General features: G+C 40.4%; 1 protein-coding gene across 4 annotated transcripts; it reads left to right on the forward strand.

The window, feature by feature from the left end:
• The first annotated feature begins 18 nt into the window (after positions 1 to 18).
• RO60 (Ro60, Y RNA binding protein) lies at positions 19 to 21,224 on the forward strand. 4 transcript variants are annotated; one of them, XR_011680536.1, is made up of 9 exons: positions 19 to 183; positions 5,525 to 6,116; positions 6,882 to 7,102; positions 7,371 to 7,517; positions 8,770 to 8,907; positions 9,135 to 9,251; positions 10,044 to 10,150; positions 10,548 to 10,694; positions 11,573 to 11,710. XR_011680536.1 is itself a non-coding variant. In XM_071435993.1 (9 exons), the coding sequence occupies exons 2-9, from the start codon at positions 5,546 to 5,548 to the stop codon at positions 11,723 to 11,725; spliced, it is 1,608 nt and encodes a 535-aa protein (XP_071292094.1). In that variant the 5' UTR covers positions 20 to 183; positions 5,525 to 5,545; the 3' UTR covers positions 11,726 to 21,224. The 4 variants fall into 4 exon arrangements, 3 of the variants coding, with proteins under 3 accessions (XP_071292094.1, XP_071292095.1, XP_071292096.1); XM_071435993.1 differs by having other exon boundaries at positions 20 to 183; positions 10,044 to 10,157; positions 11,573 to 21,224; XM_071435994.1 differs by having other exon boundaries at positions 34 to 183; positions 5,528 to 6,116; positions 10,044 to 10,157; positions 11,573 to 21,224.
• The last annotated feature ends 77 nt before the right edge of the window (positions 21,225 to 21,301 follow it).

The raw sequence follows: 21,301 nt of genomic DNA on the forward strand, positions 1-21,301 counted from the left end.
CGGGCGGGGCCGGAGCGGGAGACGCGGATCCCTGGCGGCCGGAGCGGGACGGCCCTGCCCGCCCCCCGCGCGCCCGCAGCGGCCCGGCCGCCGCTCGGTGTCCCCGGTGCCTCCCCGGCCCATCGCCCCGCGGCCCCCGGCGCTGCGGCATCGCCCGGCCCCGCCCGGGCCGCGGCCTCGCAGGCAAGTGGCGCTTCCCGGGCTGCAGGGGGAGCGGGGTCCCTGGGCCGGCCCCGGGGGTGCGGGGGAATGCGGGGAGGCCCGGGGAGGGGCAGCTCCGGAGGGTCCCGGGGGGCGAGGGGCCCGCGGGGCGTTCCCGGACGGGTCTCTGGCGTTACGCGTCCTGCCCGTCACGCGTGTTTATCGTCTTTATGGAGACTGACAGCTGCCAGCGCAGCTCGCCGGGTATCCGCTTTAGGTGCTTCGATCTCCTAATTCTGCCCTACGTCACCTAAGCTGCCTTGGCCCCCCAGTCAGTACATTTTGTAAAGCAGACAGGCTCCTGCAAATTCTGCTGTAGAAATGCGTGGGCTGCTATGTGGTTCGTATAATGGGATAGCTTCTGTGCTGCTTCTGTCGTCCACCACTCCATCCATGGTTTGGAAAGTGTTCTCCTGGCATCCCAGCTGAAATAGAGGTGCTTATTTTCTGAAGTATGAGAACTATGTGGTCAGAGCTGTAGCACAAGCCTGATTTGTTAGAATAATGTGATGGTTGTAGTCTTTCTGCTCAATTAACTAGAAGACGTTGCTTATAGTCTTCAGGTTAATGCTTATACAGAATTTCAAGGACAGAGAAGCAGAATTCAGTTCCTCGTAAATTGAAGTATATGTGGTTTTGAAGTATTCAAAGGCAATTTGAGAAATTGTCTTTAAAATGTTAATGCTTTTTTTGTCATAAAAGACCCGACTTTTAGTTTAATTCCATGAGATTCTGCTACAAAGTTTCAATTAGTTTTTAATGTAGCAGTTAAACATAAGAACTTAAATTAGAATTTGTGGTTCTGTTAAAGCTTTTTACCTTATGTGGTTTTTTTTCATCCATCCATGAAACTTGTCAGACATTTTATTTCTTAGGAAAGCTAGGACAATTTGGAAAAGTCATCAACATTAACAAATGTCGACTTAACTGAATCATGCTATGGTACAGCAACATCAAAATATTGACTTACTACTCCACACATAACTGGTGTATAGACTGTTTCAGAGTAGTCATACTTTACTTACAAATTTATATGGCAGCTGAAATATAGTGGGTTTTCTCTTTCATTAATAATGGTGAACAGCCATGGAGTTTAGTTGGGCAATTTTTGTTATGAAACTCCTAGTCTGGGACTTGTAAGAATTGTTGTTTGCATTCCTGTAGTTCAGAAATTGAAAGTGCTTATGGAGCCAGGATATTGTTGATAAATCCCCCGCAGGTGTTTTAATTCAAGTTCCCTGCTGCAGCTCAGCAGGTGAAGCCTAGGCTTATAGCAGAGCATGTGTTAAGGGAGCATTTGTGTTTATCCACCTGTTAGGGTGAAAGTTGTCTCTGTTGTACAGGTGTTAAATGGAAAAATAAGCTTGAGGTCTGGGCAGAGGTGAGGAATGGGTCCAAGGCAGGGAAAAGCTTTGGGAATTTGTGAGGCTGGGATGTAATACAGGGTTAGAAATGGCCAAAATGACTTGAGCAGGCCAACTCAAGTGGTGTATGAGTAAGTGCTTTTCCAGTAACTGCTGGTGAAGTGTAAATCTGATACTTTTGCTGTAACTGTTTAGTAGTGAGATTGGTGGTTTGCATCAAGCTATTATGGATTTCAAAAGTAATTTTTAAAATACAGGTTTATTTTTAAGAATTTACAATTTCTGTTGGACAGTTTTTGGAAATTGCAACAGAATCTGGGTTGGTAGCTTGTAGCATATTCCTAAGAAAGCAAATTAAGACGCTAAGTGTCAGAAAAACTATTTGCAGATATCTTTTCTATTATGGGTTGGGTCAGAAGCATATGGATGCAGGTGTATGCCTCTTCCCAGTGTTGTGAGTCCATGAATAGCCTGGTCCATACAAAATAAACATAGAAATTATCCATTGTTAATATCTATAAGAGTTTTCCCTCTGTGAAAGCTACAGCAAGAAATCATTTTCAGTATTTTATATACATGGAGCCTTTTATATAAAGGCTCACATCCATGGGTGAGCCTTTATGCTTCCCATTCTTATTTTCCTTCAAGATAATGGTGTTTCTCAGAATCTTTCATGTACCATTTTTTTTCCTGATAACTAAATGGGTGCTTACTGTGATTTCAAGATTTTTTGTTTGGGTTTCCTGTGTTTATTATGAAACATTATTGACTGTGTAATGAAATGAGCTAATGGAACTCTACTGAAATAAAATATCTTTAGGCATGAAAAAGTCCTGATCTGGTATTCACAGATGGGGAATACCACCCTTGTTATTTTCAGTGTATTTGCATTCTTCAGATGTCAAGATAAAAGTCAGTTCAACCATGATGTGTATTTAAGTAGGTTTGGCAGGAAACATGCTTAGAATACATAATTTTAGTTGAGCATTGATGCTCTAAATAATACAATGAAAGATATTTCTTATTAATTTCCAATGGAACCTGCTTTCTTGAACCAGGTGCCAGCATATGGCTTTTATTTTTATCAGTTTGTAGAATGTAGTGGGAGCTCTGATGATTGCTGTTTAATTCTGGCTGCAGATTAGTGCAGATATGCAAAATCAGAGGAAAGGTACATTTCTAGTTGCTTGCAGAAAAGGGGAAATTCTCTGGCAAAGGAGTAGGGAAGTTGTTTGTAAATCAGTGTTACTTGCTGAAACTGGGAGGGGGGAACCCTCTGTCTACATTAGTGGCATTTATTTGTGCTACCTTATCCTGGTAAATGGAGCAAAGTGGCTTTTATTTGTCTTGACTATCTGAACAAGCAAAAAAAGTCAAAAATAGATATCTGCAATTCTTGAAAACAGAAAATCTTTGAAATGCCATTTGTGTGAGCTCAGACTTTAGTCTCTGAATTTCAAGATTTATATGCAGTTTGATGGAGTGGATTAATGGTTCTGCCTTTTTGGCTTTCAGTAGAAGCTCTTGGTGCTATTCAGTGTAATTTTCTTGTTTGGTGAGAAATGAGTAAACTAAATTTATTATTGTGCTATTAACGTTTTGGAAGTAGTGGTGATGAGCAATTTTCTTACCTTTACCCTGCTAATTTCATTTCACCTGCATTTGCTTTATTTTAAATGTCCCAGCTTGATTTTTGCTGTGCTGCACATTCTCCAAGTAAGAGCAGTGGTGTTGCCCTACAAATATCACAGCTCTCTTGCAGCTCAGGAGTATATAAATAGAAAGACCTGAACGATTGTGAATTTTTGTGCCGATTTTTGCTTCTTACCTTTGAAAGCAAAGGTAAAGCAGTGCAGAATCCATCATGTCCCCGTTTTCTTGGATCTCACTTGGAGCAGCAGATTATTTGAGCCTGTAGCAAAGATAATTTGTTCTTGAGCTGCTCAGTTGTTAAAAAGCTGTTGTCTAAGCCTCACTGAGACCTACCATATATAAACTCTCACAAAGTCTTCCAACTGAACAGTTTTTCCACATCTTAGTTGTTCATTTTAGCCCCATTTTTCTTCACTTGGTCGGTATTAGCAATTCTTAAGCAAAATAGAGCAGGGCAAGATCTGAATTTTGAGCCATTTAGTCTGCAATATAAAAGTCTACAGAAAGTGATGTAATATATGTGACAAACACCAATCACTTGTTTTTAAAATTTTAAAAGTTCAATAGTAACAAAATGGTTATAAAAATAGTAATACAATTAGAGTAATAATAATTTGGACAAATTGAATTAGGACAATATGAGACAATAAAGACAAAGAGTTACAGACGTCCAGGTACCTTTTTCTGGGCAGCACAGCCCGAACCGAGGATTAACCCTTAAAAACTACAGCCTGTTGCATATTCATGCATGGTGCATAAATTCCATTCAAACACAAGGTTCTATATGGTCTGTGTCAACTTCTTCCTCTTAATCCTAAGAGCACCTTTGAGGTGAAAAAAGTTCATTTCTTCTGATAAGAGGGCGATTAATTCTTTTCCTCTGAAAGATTTAGGTGTTCTAGGGCTGCTATCTGGTGCGAGTGCCTCGATCCTTTCTTTAAAAAAATCTAAATGACATAGTTCTTATTTTAACTACAAAAGTTACCCTTTAACTACCAGACTACATTTATCATATTATTAAAATGTTAATACAGCGCTACTGTACTAATCAAAACATCAATACTGATCAATACATCAAAATACATATGGTAAATATTTACAGAGAGCTATAATATGCACTTTTCGCTATATATTAGTGCCAAAAGGCTATAACACCAGATTGTAGGAACCCAGGACAGCCAGGTCCCCTACCATGGAGCTCAGAACACCTGTGGCTTTGATTATGAGCTGTGGAGAAAATTACTAACCTTTTAGGAAGATCAGCAAGCCACAACAGTTAGGCAGACTATTAGTGAAGCTATCACAGGGTGGAAAAGTAGATTTTGGGGTTTCTGGTATGGGGGTTTAGGAGGCAAGATGGAGGGAACTGGGTGAGTCCAGCCTTTCTCCTTCTTCTTGTCCTCCATTTTCTGCTGTGATGTTGGCACTTATAGATTGGTTCAGAGTAGAAGCTCAGTGTCTAAGATAGGTGATAGGTATTGGGAAGTTATTGTAAATATCATATATGTAGTTTTTAGTATAAAGACGTAACACTGCCCCAGAGGCAGGCAGTAGTGTTGTGATTGTAGTGCAAAAGTTCTATTGTCATTACATTATAAAGGTTCCATATTGCTAGAGTTCCATACCTCCTTGGTGGTTCTTGTAGGCAGCTCCTCTAGGCACTGGCTCTTCCTTGTCCTCACAGCAGCCAACTGACTCCAGTTCCCCTCAACCACCCAATCCACTCTTTTATAACACTCTTCTTATTGGCTACAGCTGTGGCCTGTTAAAATCAGGCCTGCTCCTCATCTTTAATAATTAACCCAGCTGCAACTCTTTAGGGGTGAGATTACCTTCTTTGTTACCTTTATTTACTTATATTCTATCCCCCTAAACAGTGTGCCTGGAGCTGTCCTGCAGGACAGACCTTGGCAGGGCAGGAGAAAATTTTTTATAGATAAGACGTGATAAACTACTTTGAGACTGAGAACTGGAGAACTCTAGCTCATTCTTCAAGTGCTCGGGCTGGGAAAAGAGACTTTTAACAATTTCGGGGTCGCAGTGACCCAGAAGGGCTCTGAGACCAGTGTGCCACTTATTGGGGTTTAATAGTTTCTGAGTTGGTTTGAAAGAAGTAAGTTAGTCGCTATTATAACTTAGAGAGTCTTTTGTTTCTTTGCCCCTAAATGACGCGTATTACCAGACACTTGGAGTATGCTTAAATTCATGAATGAAAACTTAAGATGACACGCTCATAGACACCGTGTATTTACTTTGCTAAAAGAGTAGTGAGCCGCAGTTGTTAACGAGAGGTGTTGTTGTTGCAGCAGAGCCTGGCAGTGTGAAGGATGGAGGCAGAGGAGAGCCCAGCGCAGCCCCCGAGCGAGGCGCCGGGGCCGGGCGGTGCCGGCTGGGACCTCACGGACAGCACCCGGCTGCAGCACTTCCTGTGCTTCGGCTCCGAGGGCAGCGCCTACCACGTCAAGGAGCACAAGCTGGGCTTTGAGAACGCTGAAGCTTTGCTAAGGCTCATTGAAGAGGGCAGAGGCTGCGAAGTTGTGGAAGAAATCAAAGCGTTTAGTCAAGAGGGCAGAGCGGCAAAACAGGAGCCCCTGCTCTTTGCCCTCGCCGTTTGCTCGCAGTGCTCTGATGCCAAAACAAAACAAGCGGCGTTTAAAGCTGTCCCCGAGGTGTGTTGCATACCAACCCATCTCTTTACTTTCATCCAGTTTAAAAAAGATCTGAAGGAGGGCATGAAATGTGGCATGTGGGGCCGTGCTCTGAGGAAAGCTGTTGCAGATTGGTACAATGGAAAGAATGGCATGGCTCTTGCTTTAGCAGTTACAAAATATAAGCAAAGAAGTGGTTGGTCTCATAAAGATCTTCTGAGGTTGTCCCACCTAAAACCTGCCAGTGAAGGTAATAAATTTTTATTTACCTGAAAATACTGTGTTTTAAACCTTTTATATTTACTGTGGAAGTATTTTGGAAACCCAAGTTCCATTGTAGATGAATTCTTAGTGAGGATATCCTATAAATTGCATCTTAAAAATGTGGGTAATCATATAAAAAAACAGACCTTCAAGGTAAACAGGGTTTATCCTCTTAGTGAGGATATCCGGTAAATTGCATCTTAAAAATGTGGGTATTCATAAAAAAACAGACCTTCAAGGTAAACAGGGTTTGTTCCTTCTTTTCTTCTATGTGCCAAGAGAAGACAAAATAACACAACTCCCTCATTTTGTTCCTATTTGCTTACAAATGATGAAATAACACTTTTTTGTTATGTGGGAACATCTGTTGAGTTCAAATCTTAAAGTAATAGAATGGTTTGGGTTGGGAGGGACCATAAAGATGATCCAGTTCCAGCCCTCCTGCCATGGGCAGGGACACCTTCCACCAGCCCAGGCTGCTCAGAGCTCCATCCAGCCTGGCCTTGAACACTTTCAGGGATGGGGCAGCCACAGCATCTCTGGGCAATCTAGCAAATACATAAAGATCCTTACTTCAAGGAGCTGAATATAGTAATTAAAAGTACTGCTCTGAATTGTGTGTGGCTGACCTTTTCAGTAGGTGTTTGGCAGGTCTGAGAGTGAAACCTGCTAATTGATTTGCATGCTAGAATGGTTAATGCCAGTATACAGATGGTAATCCTGCTTGAGAAATGGTTTTCTTTTCCATCAGGAATTGCTATAGTCACTAAGTATATTACCAAGGGGTGGAAAGATGTCCAAGAAGCTTATAAAGAAAAAGCAGTTTCTGCTGAGACTGAAAAACTCTTGAAGTATCTGGAAGCTGTGGAGAAAGTCAAACGCACAAAAGATGAATTGGAAGTTATTCATTTGATAGAGGAGTATGGTCTGGTTAGAGAGCACCTCCTGACAAACCATCTGAAATCTAAAGAGGTAGGTGACTTCCTTAGTCAAATTCTCCATAGAAGTATGAATTCTCTACAGTGAGTAATGCTCTTCAGAGTCTTAAATCTAGATTTCTTTTCAAAATAGCCCTTACGCTGTTTTTCAAGTTGCTTACCCAAACAGATAATTTTAAAACAATTAAGACCTTAATATAATTTGTACATTTATTTTAAAATAAACTTATTCAATGTACAGCTAACAGTTCTTTTATTTTGAGACTCTCATCTTTCTGTGTTTCTCTTCTCTTTCGTCATAGGTTTGGAAGGCATTACTCAAGGAAATGCCTATTTCTGTGTTGTTGAGAAATTTAGGAAAGCTGGCAGCAAATTCAGTGCTTGAACCACGAGGTTCAGAAGTGGCAATAGTATGTGAAAAACTGAGAAATGAGAAACTGCTAAAAAAGGTGAGAACTTCATAATCGGTGCCAGCCCTTGTGGATTTTAATTTTTAATGTTTATTTATGTTTGTGTATTCTATTTAAAAACTGCAGTTTAATGCCTGCAGCTTTATTTTAAAACTTCTGTTTATAATTTCTCATTTGATTCCTCACCTGCTGTCTGAAACATTCTGATAAAATAAGTGTACTGGCAGATATTGGATCTTTTCTTAAACGAGGGCTGTGGCAAGCTTTGCTAGTTGGGTTCATCAATTTCTTCTGAGTCTTATAATTTCTAAGTGAGTTACGAGAATAGCATAGCACCTGAGGGGAAAAGCAAGATGGGCAAGGAGACTTTCCTGTTTTCTGATTGCTTTATTGTCCATCAAAGTGGAAGGAAAGGAAGAGGGGAAAGAGAGTTCTCCAAAGACAGAATAACATTTTCAGGGATTTGGTCAAAGGTAGGGAGGATGAGTGTCTTGAGCAGCAGTTTTGTGAGCTGGGAAGATTAAAATCAGAACACTGAAATTCTTCAGCACCAGAGCTGAATTTAGCACAACAACAAAGTTCTTTTTCCTCCACCCTATTGCAATTCCTTTTCTCTGGTCCCTTCCTGGAGAAGGGAGAGGCAAGATTATGGTGCAATGCCTTGATGGAAGATAGGCAATGCACAAGCATTCAGGTTCACTGAGTTTTGATGCTGGCAGTGATTAAAGACTGAAACACCCCTTTTGGATAAAGATAACAAAATGTTGATATGGTTATATAAGTTAAGTTTATATATGGAAAGCAAAAAAAAAATGTTTGGAGTGTTTTATAGCGTAAGAAAAATGAATGCTATGTTCCAAAAATTATTTATTGTCCAGTGTTACTTTATCTTGTATAAAGCTAGTTCTAAGTTGGTTCTTTTCCTTGCTCAGCTCCTTTCTCTTCAGCTGGTCAGGGACTTTCTTTTACTGTAAGCCTGTGATGGAAAATAGCACTGGACAATCATAGAGCTGCAAAATTTTACCAGAATTCTGGTGATGGCATCCCATTTGGTGTTAATTAGAGGATTCTTGAGAGGGAGTGGGGTCCATTATGAGTAACCCACAGTTACCAGTTCATCCAACACCTGTGTCAAGACTGCAGGAACTCTTTAGGTTTAGCAAATTTAAAGTAACCATATACTAAACCTGAGATATTTTGTAGTAGCAACTTATTTTCATTTATTTTTAGGTTGTTACTTTTTTTAAGGAGGTTAAATTTTCATGTGCTTATTTTTGATTTCTACCTGTAGGGTAGAATACATCCCTTCCATATTTTGGTTGCATTAGAAACCTATAAAGCTGGACATGGAAACAGAGGGAAGCTTTGGTGGCGTCCTGATGAAGACATTTTAGAAGCTTTAGATGCCTCATTTTACAAAGCTTTCAAGGTAATAATAGTTCTTCAATTTGCTAGGCTTTCTAAGAGTTCTGTGTTTTCTGAAAGTTTATCAAGAACAGTTCCTGGGGTAGGTAACAATTCTGAAACTTTGGCAACAGCACCGTCCTGATGTTACCTAGAAAGAGGAAAAATGCCCTCTTTAGGAGTGAAAGCAGAAGAAGAAATGAATATCTAAATTATGTGTACCTATTATAATTTTGTCTTTTGTTCTTTCAGACAGTGGAACCAACAGGAAAGCGCATTGTAATTGCAGTTGATGTTAGTGCATCTATGACACAAAAGGTTTTGGGCAGTGTGCTCAATGCCAGCACAGTTGCAGCTGTAATGTGTATGGTGAGGCTTTCAATTTCTTTTATTTATAACTGTTTTCAGCTTGAATTGCTTTTTTGATAGAAAGGTGCTCTAAAGCTGGTTAGAAATCAAGAGGAAACTCACATATAATATTTTTTGGGTACAGAAGGTGTGACCTTGTGCCTTATGGCTGAAAGCTCCTAGCAACCATATTCAGAAACGTCAGTTTGAAGAAGTTGGTTTCTGTTGTAAATCAAAGTGGTCAGGGCAGCTTTTTCACTTATCTTAGCCATAATAAAATGGCTTACTATAAATAAAAAATGATAACTTTATCCTACACATTTAAATTTTTTCAGAAGCATTCATAGAAATATACAGATTAGATTAAGGAATATTGGGATAATTCTTATGTTTGTTTGAGTTGTCAATGTGGCCTTTATTCACAATCACTTTCCCTCAGTTTAGTATTCTAAAGCTTCTTGTGTTGTGTTCTTTTACTGCAGAGGAATTGAACTTTTGTTGGCCCTTAAAAATGGTCAAGGTTTTATGTCAGAGAGGAGGGAAGAAAATGGAAGTATCTTTAGTGACAGTAATTAGAGCAGTTGTTCATCTCTTTTTGCAGTGTTTATTTGCAGTAATATTACAGAATATTTAAAGTGTACAGTGAACCATTACTGTTTATGAGCAGCCATGATGACTTAAATACAAAAGCATTTGTCATGCTGTGTGTTGGTAGGGAATGGCTCAGTTCAGACAATAAAAAATATAAATAAAAAATAAAAGTTCAGAGTAATGTAACTGAATTATTTTCACTCCTTTCTTCCTCTTTCTCAGGTTGCAGCACGGACTGAGAAGGATTCCCAAATTGTTGCCTTTTCACATGAAATGGTCCCGTGTCCAGTGACGGCTGACATGACCTTACCTCAAGTTTTAGTGAAAATGTATGAAGTATGTAAAAAAAAAGTCTCAGCAGTTACATTGTCTTTTCTTTATAATCAATCCTACTACCTTGTTTAATCTGTGTAGCTCTAGTACAAGATTGGAATTTTTCAGTGCATTTTATTTAGAGAAAGCCCAGCAAACGTCATTATTGCATTTGCTGGATATTAAACATTGCAATTTAGAATGTCAGTGCTATGTCACAATGAGTTAGCTTGAAAAGAATGTTTTAAAAAATTCAAACAAAATAAAAAAGTCCTGGACCAACTGAGATAAAATGAACAAGTTTAACAAAAAAGCCTCTTTGTGTAGTAACACATGGTAAAACATGAAGCTTACATCAAAAGTAATTTTTCCATGGTTTGTTAATTTATTGTATATTTTTTTTTCCCCAATAAGATTCCAGTGGGTACCACTGATTGTTCCCTTCCAATGATATGGGCTCAAAAAACTCAGACAGCTGCTGATGTCTTCATTGTATTTACTGATAACGAGACCTTTGCTGGGAATACTCCTCCTGCAATGGCCCTTAGAGAGTACAGAGAGGTAAATATGCTTCTGACTGTTTATGATTAGTAAATACTGTACAAAATAAGTACCAGCTCTAAAAGTCTTTTAGAGATTGGACTGGTTATGGCTTTCTTCAGTAAATAATTATATATTGTTAAAATCTTACCAATCTTGCAGTTAGGCAGAATTAGTGCACATATTGCACTAATTGTGTGTATTTAAAACCACAGAATTGCTAAAAGGATTTGTAATTAGCCTGCCCTGCTTGGTGTGCTCCAATGTTCATGAAATTTTGTTACTCAGGGACTGCATGAATTTCTAAATCCCATATGTAATTGATGGAATAAGTTTTTATAGTTGTTACAGAATGATGTTTGACTCTCAGAACTAAGTTCAGCTTTGATGTCTGTGGTAGGTGTCAAAATGTTTCAATGAAATAGTAAAGACAAGTGTCAGGAGGATGAGGTGACAGTAGCTTGTGAAGAAAGCCTATTGTGTTTTAAAGGGACTGCTCTAAGCTGTACAGCTTCATAATATTACAATGGAACAGACAAGAATACCTTATCCAAGCACATTGCTTATTTATTCAACAAACAATCCTTCATGCTTTAAAGAAACTATTTTTTAAACCACCAAAAATATGTTTGTCAGGCATGGGTGTATGGACTTCAATCATTACATAGTTTCCACCCAGCTGAAATCAATACCAGAAGCCTTTAATTTGGTTTCCTTAGTTGAGGTTAGCTGCCTTTCCAGTGCTGACAGGCATCCTGCAGTTCTGATTCTGGCATCCCTCTTCAGACGGTGCCTTATGCAAGTGAGATTTGGCCCTCTGGCATATTTAAGGTACTGCATATGTGCACATGTTTGACTCTAGATGTGTTTTCTGATATTTTTTGCTCTCCTTCCTCTAGAAAATGGGTATTCCTGCTAAGCTGGTGGTTTGTGGGATGACCTCCCACGGTTTCACGATGGCGGACCCGGACGACAGAGGCATGTTGGATATCTGCGGCTTCGACACAGGAGCTTTGGACGTCCTTCGAAACTTCACTTTGGATCTGATTTAACATTTTTAGGCATCTGCTTTTCCCAGTGGGTCCATTGCTGGCAACAGACTTCACCCTGGGAACTCCCAGCCAAATCTACTTTATTAGCTCATGGCATATTGTATACATATCAGAATGTTACAGGAGGTGGTGGCACTTCAAGCATCTCTGACTAGAGCTTCTCACTAAGGTGTTTGTAAGGTTGAACAGAACTTCAGTCTCATGCAAATCTAACAGAGAAACTCAGTGCTGGCATTTCTGGTGTCAAACTAACTGTGAGTAGCCAGTGATCCTGCTGCTGTTGGAGGTGGCAGCCACATGTCACCGCTGTCACCCTGGGACTGGGCGCCATGCAGCAGCACACTGTGCATTTGGACACCATTGGTAGTGGCTGGCAGTGCAGTCACATCGCCCTTCAGAGTCCTGCAGCACAGCTGCAGCCCTGCTCCATGCTCCTTCAGAAAGGCACCTCCACTCCTCAGGCACCTTCCTTGTATCCAGCACCCTCCTTTTCCCAAGGCAGTTGGCTTATTCCTATGCATGCACTCAAAGCTCTAGTTGGACTTCATTCATTCCCTGACCAGCCTGGGCTCTGTGTGAGCTGGAGCTCCAGAGAGCATCATCCCTTGTGTGATAACCACAGGAACTGTGCTCTGAGTCCTGTGGGCCAGCACCAGCCACTCTGGATCTGTCCCAGGGGTGAACAGGACCCCCTGTTATGATGGGATGGTGGCAGGACCACAGTGTATTTCACAAACCTTTGGTCCCTGAGCTTCACCAAAGTCTTCCTGGCTAGCCTGGCCTGCACCACATGAATCACCCCATCCTTGTTACCCTCAAGCTCCACAGCATCCACTGCCTTGAGGAGAAGGGTGGTTTTGCCTGGGCCCAAGGAAGACACCACCACAGCAAACACTTGGTGTCAGCATGCTGGACCCTGCTCTTGCTCTCCACCAGTGCTGGAGTCAGCCCAGACACCATCTTGGCCACATCCAGCTCCTCAGCAGGGGAGGTGAAGAGGGCCACAGTGCTGTCCAGCTCCTTGTGGACTTTGGAGTTCCTCTGCTGCAGGTAGCCCTGCTGCAGCAGCAGGCCCAGCACCTGCTGAGGATGTGCTGCCTCCATCAGCCACAGGAGCACAGTTGTACTGCAGGATGTCCAGCTTCCCGTCCCCCAGGACTTCAGCAGCAGCACAGACCAGCAGGGCCAGGAACAGGTGGTCACCTCCAGAGCCCTGAGCACCACCTTGGAGTCATCGAGGAGGGTGTAGAGGGAGCTCAGGAGCCCCAGAGTTCAGACCTTGGCCTTTTAGGACTGAGAAAGTCCCTTGCAAACAATCCTGAAGGGAAAGCAGTCCAGGAAGGCTGGACATTGTTCAAGGATCTTAAAGATGGAGGAGCAGGCTGTCCCATGTGCTGGAAGATGAGCCAGTGGGGAAGAAGACTGGCCTGGTTGAACAGGGAGCTGTCACTGGAACTCAGGGAAAAAAGACCTTTGGAAGAAGGGGCAGGGTGCTCTTGAGGACTACAAGGATGTTATTAGGTTATGCAGGAAGGTTAGAGAAGTGAAACCCCAGCTAGAAATTAATTTGGCCACTGTTGAAATAGATAACAAAAAGTTTTTTTACAAATACCTCAGCAACAAAAGGAGAGCCAAGGAGAGAATCTCCATCCTTTATTGCACGTGAGGGGAAGCATTGCCACAAAGGATGGGAAAAAGGCTGAGGTACTTGATGCCTTCTTTGCCTCAGTCTTTAGCCTCAGTCTTTAATAGTCAGACCAGCTGTCCTTGGGAAGACAGAGACAAGGAACAAAATGAGGTCCCTGTAATTCAGGAGGAAACAGTGCCCTACTCCTTAGGGCACTTACAGTGTTCAAAGGTCCCTGGGGTCTGATGGAATCCACCCAAGCTGCTCTCCACCATTTATCATCAATCCTGGCTAACCAGGGAGGTCTCAGGATGACTGGAGGTTGGCCAGTGTGACACCCATTGAACAGAAGGGCTGGCAGGAGGATGCAGGAAGCCACAGCCTGTTGCACTCAGTGCCAGGGAGGGATGTGGAACAGGTCATTGGATCCCACAGCACGTGCAGCACAGCCAGGGATCAGGCCCAGCCAGCATGGCTTTGTGAAAGGCAGGTTCTGCCTGCCCAACCTGACCTCCTGCTATGAATGGTGACCTCCCTGGTGGATGAGGTGGAGGCTGAGGATGTGGTCTGCCTGGCCTTCAGCAAAGCCTTGGACACTGCTTCTCTGCTGTCTGAGAAGACAGATAGGAGCCTGTGGCTTGGACAGGTGCACTGTTTGCTGGCTGAAAAACTGGCTGGATGGCTGGGCACAGAGAGTGGTGGTGCCTGAGTCACATCCTGCTGCTGGCTGGCCACCAGTGGTGATCCCCAGGGCTCCCTGTTGGGGCCAATCCTGCTCAGTATCTTTGTGGCTGATTTGGACAAGGGGTTCGAGGCCACCCTCAGTTTGCAGATGACACCAGGTTGAGTTGATCTGCTGGAGGGCAGGAAGGCTCTGCAGAGGGATTGACAGGCTGGGGCCATGGGTTGAGTGTGGCCCCAAGTGCTGCCTTTGGGTCCCAACAATCTCAGTAATGCTCCAGGCTGGGGCAGAGTGGCTGGGAAGCTGCCCTGTGGAAAAGGACCTGGGGACCTGGTCAGGAGTGGGTGAACAAGAGGCAGCTGTGCCCAGGTGGGCAGGAAGGCCAAGGGCATCCTGGCTGGGATCAGAAAGAGGGGCAGCAGGACCAGGGAAGGGATTCTTCCTCTTGGCACTGGGGAGGCTGAACCTCAAATCCTGTTTGCAGCCAAGAATTGGAGCAGGCTGCCCAGGGAGGTGGTGGAATCATCACCCCAGGAAGTGTCCCAAAACCACATGGATGTGGTGCTGAGGGACATGGCTCAGTGGTGGACCTGGCAGTGTTGGGTTGATGGTTGGACTCCATCTTAAGAGCTCTTTTCCAACCCTCATGGTTTTGTGATTTTTATTAACTTTTTGTGAAGGGAAAACGAGAAAAGCAGATGAGGAATCTCTTTTTTTGTTTTTCCTGTTGCACACAATTTAGAATAACAGTGAGAAGTTTGCTAAAAGTGGTTACAGGGTTACATAGTATATAATTTAATTTCATTTATAGTAGACTATAAATATGGAGAGATTTTTAATTTCCCCCATTGCTGTGGAATGCTTATTTGCAAGAATAAATTCATTAATTACTTCTAGAATGGAGCTGGAAACAAATGGGCTTAGTATTTTAATAATGGCAGTTTACCAGCAGCTTCATTGAGAGAGAATTTTCTTTGGGCTTTTTTAAATCTTTGTATTTTAAGTGTTAGTAATGTTCAATGGTTTCCATGGCTATGGCTAAAATCTACAAAAGAAGTTTTTTCTGGTATGTATTGAGACCATGTGACTGTGATACAGTGTAAAAGTTACCCAGGGACATTTTATACTGCTAAAACTGAAAGTGCAAGAGCTCATGCTAATCTTTTTCTCTCTGGATTATCATCGGGGTTTTCAGGAGGAAATATCTCTTTAGGTAAATTGAGGGGCAGTTTCTGCACAATATCATTTCAGAAGCACTAGTTTAGAATTAAAAATGCTTTACAGGAAGTTCTAAAAACTGTTTTTAGTAGAAAAAGACCTTGGAAATGACTGGGATGTCACAGTCAGTCCTTGTCACAACTTCAAGAAGCATCAGCACACCTTCAGTGAGCAAGATTAACAAGTGCATGTGTCTTGGCCTGCTCAGCAAAGCTGAGTGGGAGCAACCAGAAACAAAAAGCTACTTTTTTTTTTTTTCAGAAGAATGTATTCAATGACTCAGAATCAATCTTCCTAACAGGAGAGTATTTCATTTTTTAAGATCTTTTTATAGATTAGTGTTACTTCTGATTTCATAAATTAATTCAAGCTAACATATTTCAAAACTACCTCCAGTTTGTAGTGACCAATTCTTAAAAACTTTTATGAACTGTACAGTTGCCTCCTTCATGCTCACAAAATCATGTTTAGGAAGTGATTGAAACTGGATTCTTTATTATTAATTTTTTATTTTTAGTCTGATAGTAAGAGTATGACAAGGAGAAAGCCAGTGAGTATTCTACCACTGTGGAACAGAAACTGATAGCAGTTTGTGTGTGTATGTATTTAATTCTGTGTTTTCTATGTGTATGGGGGGAAGTTAAAAGATCTCTTTAGTAGATCAATCTTACAAGATCTGAAAGGTTTTTTAGTGATGCTTTAACAACTTCCTCTAAAACATACGTATTTCAGTCTCTTTTAAGCTAATACAGACTGTTTTAAACAGCAGATTTTATGTTAATTTGAAAATAATTATGATTTATAAAAATATCATGTTTACCCATAGTGGTAAATGACACATCAGACCATATTTTTCTGCCTAAAACCCAAGCTTTTAAATGTAAAATTGAAGTTCCTACTATACTTTTGGTACTTGTAACACTTGTCATTATGCCTCATTCCTATTGATGATAAATTCAAAGCTTGCATTGTGTAGCTGGGATATCTCTTTTGGTGCTAAAATAGGATGTTACATGTTACTGAAGGTATGTTACTGAGTTCCTTACACTCTCCCTTGATGCATAATGAATCCAGAGAGGGAAGTCTTTCCTGGCATGAAGCAGGGCTGACAGAACTGCTGGGTAGTGTTGCCTTCAGCCAGCATGAATGTAAGTCACTCCTGAATTCTCACTGCTCTCACAGAATGCTTGGGGACACAGGACTGCCACCAGCTCCTCAGGTGAGTTCTAGAACAAACCAAGTGTTCCTACAAAAGCTAAGACACAGCACTTTGGGGTTTGCAAAAAGAAAATCAGCCATTTCTCATGAAAAATTGCATATCATTCTTAGCATCTAAACAGAACACCATGAGTATGGGGAGTAAACTCATTTGCTCAATACATATTAATAATTCTTTCCAGTAAATGCACTGATGTTTTGGGGTTGGGTTTGGTAGTAATGAGTTTTAAATGACACAATAGTCAAACATCTGATTGGGTGTTTCCTTCTAAGCTAGAGATGTCAAAAATAACTGATAGATGAGTATCTTTTGCAAGTACTTTTTCTTATTTGCAGTAGTATTTGTGAAGTAATAGGAAATATTTTGGACTAAATATACAATTAAAACTTAAAACAGGTGTTTCAAGTAACTTTCAAGTAAACTTATTGCAAATAAAAATTAGACTAGTTACTAACAGATTGAATGTATGGTTATAGTGGTGTTGCATCTTTGGAAGCAGTCCAGTTTAGAATGCAGTTCCTTGAACTAGAGTGTGGAGGTAAAGATGAACTTTTCAGTAGGAGTGATAGAAATTGTAGATCCCTGTATCTGTTGACACTGGATAGCTGTGACCAATGGTAAAAGGTAGGCATCCCTGCTGGGGTACAGAATGTGCTCCTAAACATTTATAGTGACTCTGGACTGAAAACCTGCTCAGTGGTTTCTGTGATGTAAAGCCAGCTCTGGTCAGACCACGTTGCCATCTGCTCCTCCTTCAGGATTTGCACAGAGAGGGGAAACTGAAGTAAATGCTGACAGCTGAAATTTTGTAGTTTGTGGACCTTTGTTTCTGGGAGCTTCTTTCTGGTTTTGCCATTCTCTTCTATTAAGGGGCATAGAAGAATGATGCTGCCCATTTCTTGTCCATAGACTGGATCTTTTTTATCTGCCCATACACTGAATTTTAGGGGACAGCATGTCTCACTTGCCATAGCATGTATTTGGCCCGTTTCTAGTCTTTAGTTATTAAACTGATAATTTCCAAAACAGCTCTAGACATGTAAAGAGGCAATAATTACTGTAATGCTTGAAAAAGAATTAAAAAAGTGAGTTAAGACAAAATTGATAAGCTTAAGCTTCAGTTCAGTGTGCAATAAACAACCTAAAAAGAAGACTTTCAAATTACTAGTGGTCATTGCATTGGAGGAACACTGACTGGAAAAGCAGAAAAGGGGCTGTAATTGTGCACTGCAGTTTACCAGTAAGCATTGAGCAGGGACAAGTTTCAAGCTAGTTAATTTTATTCAAAATGCTAGTCTAAAATGCAGAATGCAGCTGTAGACCAGGCAAATGCAGGTTTCCTGATAGCTAACAGTTACCTGGTTTCAGTTTGACTGCTGTTTCTCTGTGACCCTCTTGACAATTCTGGAGCATTAGACTATTGTGTTGAACACTGTAATGTGTTCAATTTAGCTTTAAGAAAGAAGAAAAGCATGTTGTGGTTGGAAGCACAGCAGAAGTGAAACATGCTCCTGTGAGGAATGAACATCCAGGGTCAGGTTTCTTCTTGGAAGGGACACAATAAATGACATGGAGAGGGCAGGAGGCTCTTGAGTTTTTAAAAATAATGCAGTGAGCACATCAGCACTGAGTAATAAATTCAATAATGACAGTAATAATTTTGCCAAGAAATAGAATTTCATGTCAGGAATTTTAGACCTGGAGCAAGGAGTAGGAGGGTTTGAGGTGCTTGTAGAATTAGATTGCAGTCCTCTGTTTCAGAAAGGAGAAGTCTGAGGGTAGGTGTAGTTGTGAGGTCAGCAGGGCCAGTCTAAATGCCCACTGTGTGAGGGCTGCTAATAACTGGCACTAAAATACCTTGCTGCTTAAAACCACTGTTAAACCTGTTTGTCAAACATAAGTCTTAAGGAGGTTTATGTTGGTTTTTCACACTGGTGTAGTTAACTGATGCCCATAAATGAGTATGCCTTGAAAAGGCTATTCCAGAAAGTACATATTCTTGGCTAAAAACACACCAGCAGTTTGGGAAATGTATTTTAATAATGGCTCTGACTGTAAAAACACTAGGAAAATATTTGTCTGCATTAAATACTGCTTAACCCTGTCCTGACCTCACAGGCACCATTACAGGAACTTCTGTTTTGGTTCCATTTGTTTTGTTTCTTCTTCTTTTGTTGTCCCCTTTTCTCTGTTAATGTTGGGTTTTTTCCTCCTTTTCCATCTTGTCACCTCAGGCCTATACTTGAATCTTTTTTCACAAGCTCTCATCTATTCATTTACTGTTTTATTTTTGCCTCTATTCTTCTGCCTTCTTGCTGTCACTGAGTGTGCTTGCTTAGCTCCCTGCACCAGAACTGATGGCATAGTATTTCATGTTTCTGATAATGAATATTTTTTCTGTTGTTTAATTATATAAATCTCTTACAAAACATCTAATTTGTTATATCTGTCAGATTTTTGGTAAAACTGAGTGTAAAAATCAGTTACAAAAGTATACTTTATTTATTACAAAAATCCAACATCTGCCTGTGAATGGCTTTATTTGAAAAACGTAATGATTACAATTGGCTTTTCAAATGTGAATCTTTTTTCTAGAATCACTTCAGTGATTTGAAACTTTTCTTTCTTTTAAATGGTATCATGCAGAATTAGGAAAACATTTAAATTAATATTCTGGATAAACAGGCAGTTTCTTTGCTGTATTGACTAGAGAAAGTCTTCAAAGAATAGGCTATAGAAGTAAACCTAAGTAAAGAATCATTTGTCTTTGTTGTGTTCATTTAGTTTCTATGAAATTGCACCAGTGTCTAGGTTTATTTTGCTGTCTGCAGTGGTTTGCAGTGCACAGAAAGGCTGCTGTAAGCAGCTGTTCTAATGACTTTCTTGCTGGAATGGTAGAGATTTCATCTTACTGTGACACTGTGGAGTGTGCAAATGGCTGAGCAAGAATTCTGGGGAAAAGGTAAAACACTGTCCAGGACAGTGTTTTATGGATATGCTGCCCTGAGGGAAATCATAAAAGATAAGCTAATTTCAGCAGAAGGTATGGTGTCTTTAAATATGTGTGCTTACATATCTGGATTTATGATTCTGATACTGCAAAGCGTGGTTTCTTTAGGTATTTCTGCTTTCTGAATTTAAGTTTATATATATATATTTGCATATATATGTGGTATGTTGAGAACTTCTACAAATGCTTCATTAACAAATAATGAATATAAGTAGCTGTTTTCCTAATGTTACCAGCTTAAGAGTTAAGCACAACTAGTTATAAAATGTCTTTTCATTCTCCTGTAAAAGTGCAGTTCTACTCTTTAAAAATAATTCTCTATTTAAAAAGCAACACATGGGCACATTGACAGCTTTGTGTGCTTCATTAAATAATTCACTGTTTGTTTCCAGCTTCTTCTGCTTCTTAGAAGCTTGGGATTTAAGATGGATGATAAATTTCAATATTTAGATCCCAGGACAAGCATATTTTAAGGTAAACAGCTTTGTTCTGGAGACAATGCTAGGGGAAAAAAAAGATGGAAATTTTTAATGACTATTCTTGAGGTTCTTAATTTTGGTTGGGTTTTCCCCCCCCTAGATGAGAACCACACTTTAACTGCCATATCACGTTTAATTAACTGAAGCATAACACGGCTTTGTGCCATCCAAGTAACAAAGGCACTGTCTTGCTGCTACTTTCTGTGAAATTGTACACAATGAAAAAAACTGTTTGGATGGGGAGCCTTAATATGGTTAAAAAGAAACATAATTAACCCTTTGGGTGCCTTAAGCTAGATCCTGTATAATGATGGGGCACTCACTTGTATCTGCAGGCACAGCTTGTTTCAATGGCTGCAAGAGAATTTGCCTTAAGTGACAGTGCCCTGGGATTTCCACAACTTGGAACTCAAAGGGTTATTTTAGACTACTGGTTAAAAAAAACAAGCCTCTAAACAGGGAACAAAGTGAAAAGGTCCTGGAAAAATTCCTTTGCATACTATTATTATTTTTACGTGATGGGTTTATCAGCTTTGGGGACAAAATTGTTGTTAAGCTTTTGGTAAAAACATCACTGGCTGAAGAATTGTACACAGAGAAAAAGAATACTTGGTATTCTTATGTGACTATATGTGCAAAATAAATTGCTTTATTAAGTGTAAATTCAGAGAGAGATGCACATCTGTGTGCAATAATTAAAATGAAACAAGGTCAGTGTGTTGAATTAGCTGATTACATATTAAAGATGCACAATGCAGGCAACTGTATACTAAAGGCTTTCTACAAATGATGCAGTTTAAACTTAGTTCAAACCTGCATCACAAAAATGAAGCTGTCAAGTTTAAGTGTTATTCTTGCTGTCCTTGTTAGCTGGAATTAAAGATTTATTTTTTTTTTTTTCTTGAGGGAAAAAGTAGTTTAGATACATGCAGTGCTGAAAGCAATGGAAATAACAAGATTCTTAATTGACAAAAAGTGAGTAAAAAATTAATTAATTGACTAATGTTTTTATTCTAATATGTGCACCTTTAGTTGTGTAATGGTCCCTTTAACCGAAGAGTGGGATATAATTTTCTACTTGCATATGAACTACTTTGAAATAACCAAGAGTCTTGGCATTGCCTGGTCTGGCTTTGGATGTACATTGTACTGAAACTATGGAATTTTAGTCATTTCTTTTAGACATTTAACTGAAAGTTAAAATGGCTAGTAAACTGCATTCTGGCTGTAGAATTTAAGTACTAAATAAACTCTATGCATATTAGACCTGCTTCCCTTGCTCTTATGTTTGATGCTGCTGTTGGATCAGTTGTAGCACAGGCTGCAGCTGAGTGCCCGAGC

The sequence above is a fragment of the Agelaius tricolor genome, unplaced genomic scaffold, assembly GCF_023055355.1.
Source record: "Agelaius tricolor isolate 1412-34295 unplaced genomic scaffold, bAgeTri1.0.p SCAF_11, whole genome shotgun sequence".
NCBI lineage: Eukaryota > Metazoa > Chordata > Aves > Passeriformes > Icteridae > Agelaius > Agelaius tricolor.

Coding starts and splice junctions, on each gene's coding strand:
- RO60 (XM_071435993.1), top strand. CDS start 5,546: ATGGAGGCAGAGGAGAGCCCAGCGCAGCCCCCGAGCGAGGCGCCGGGG. Junction 7,518..8,769: donor ATGAGAAACTGCTAAAAAAG/GTGAGAACTTCA, acceptor TTCTACCTGTAG/GGTAGAATACATCCCTTCCA. Junction 10,158..10,547: donor TTTTAGTGAAAATGTATGAA/GTATGTAAAAAA, acceptor TTCCCCAATAAG/ATTCCAGTGGGTACCACTGA.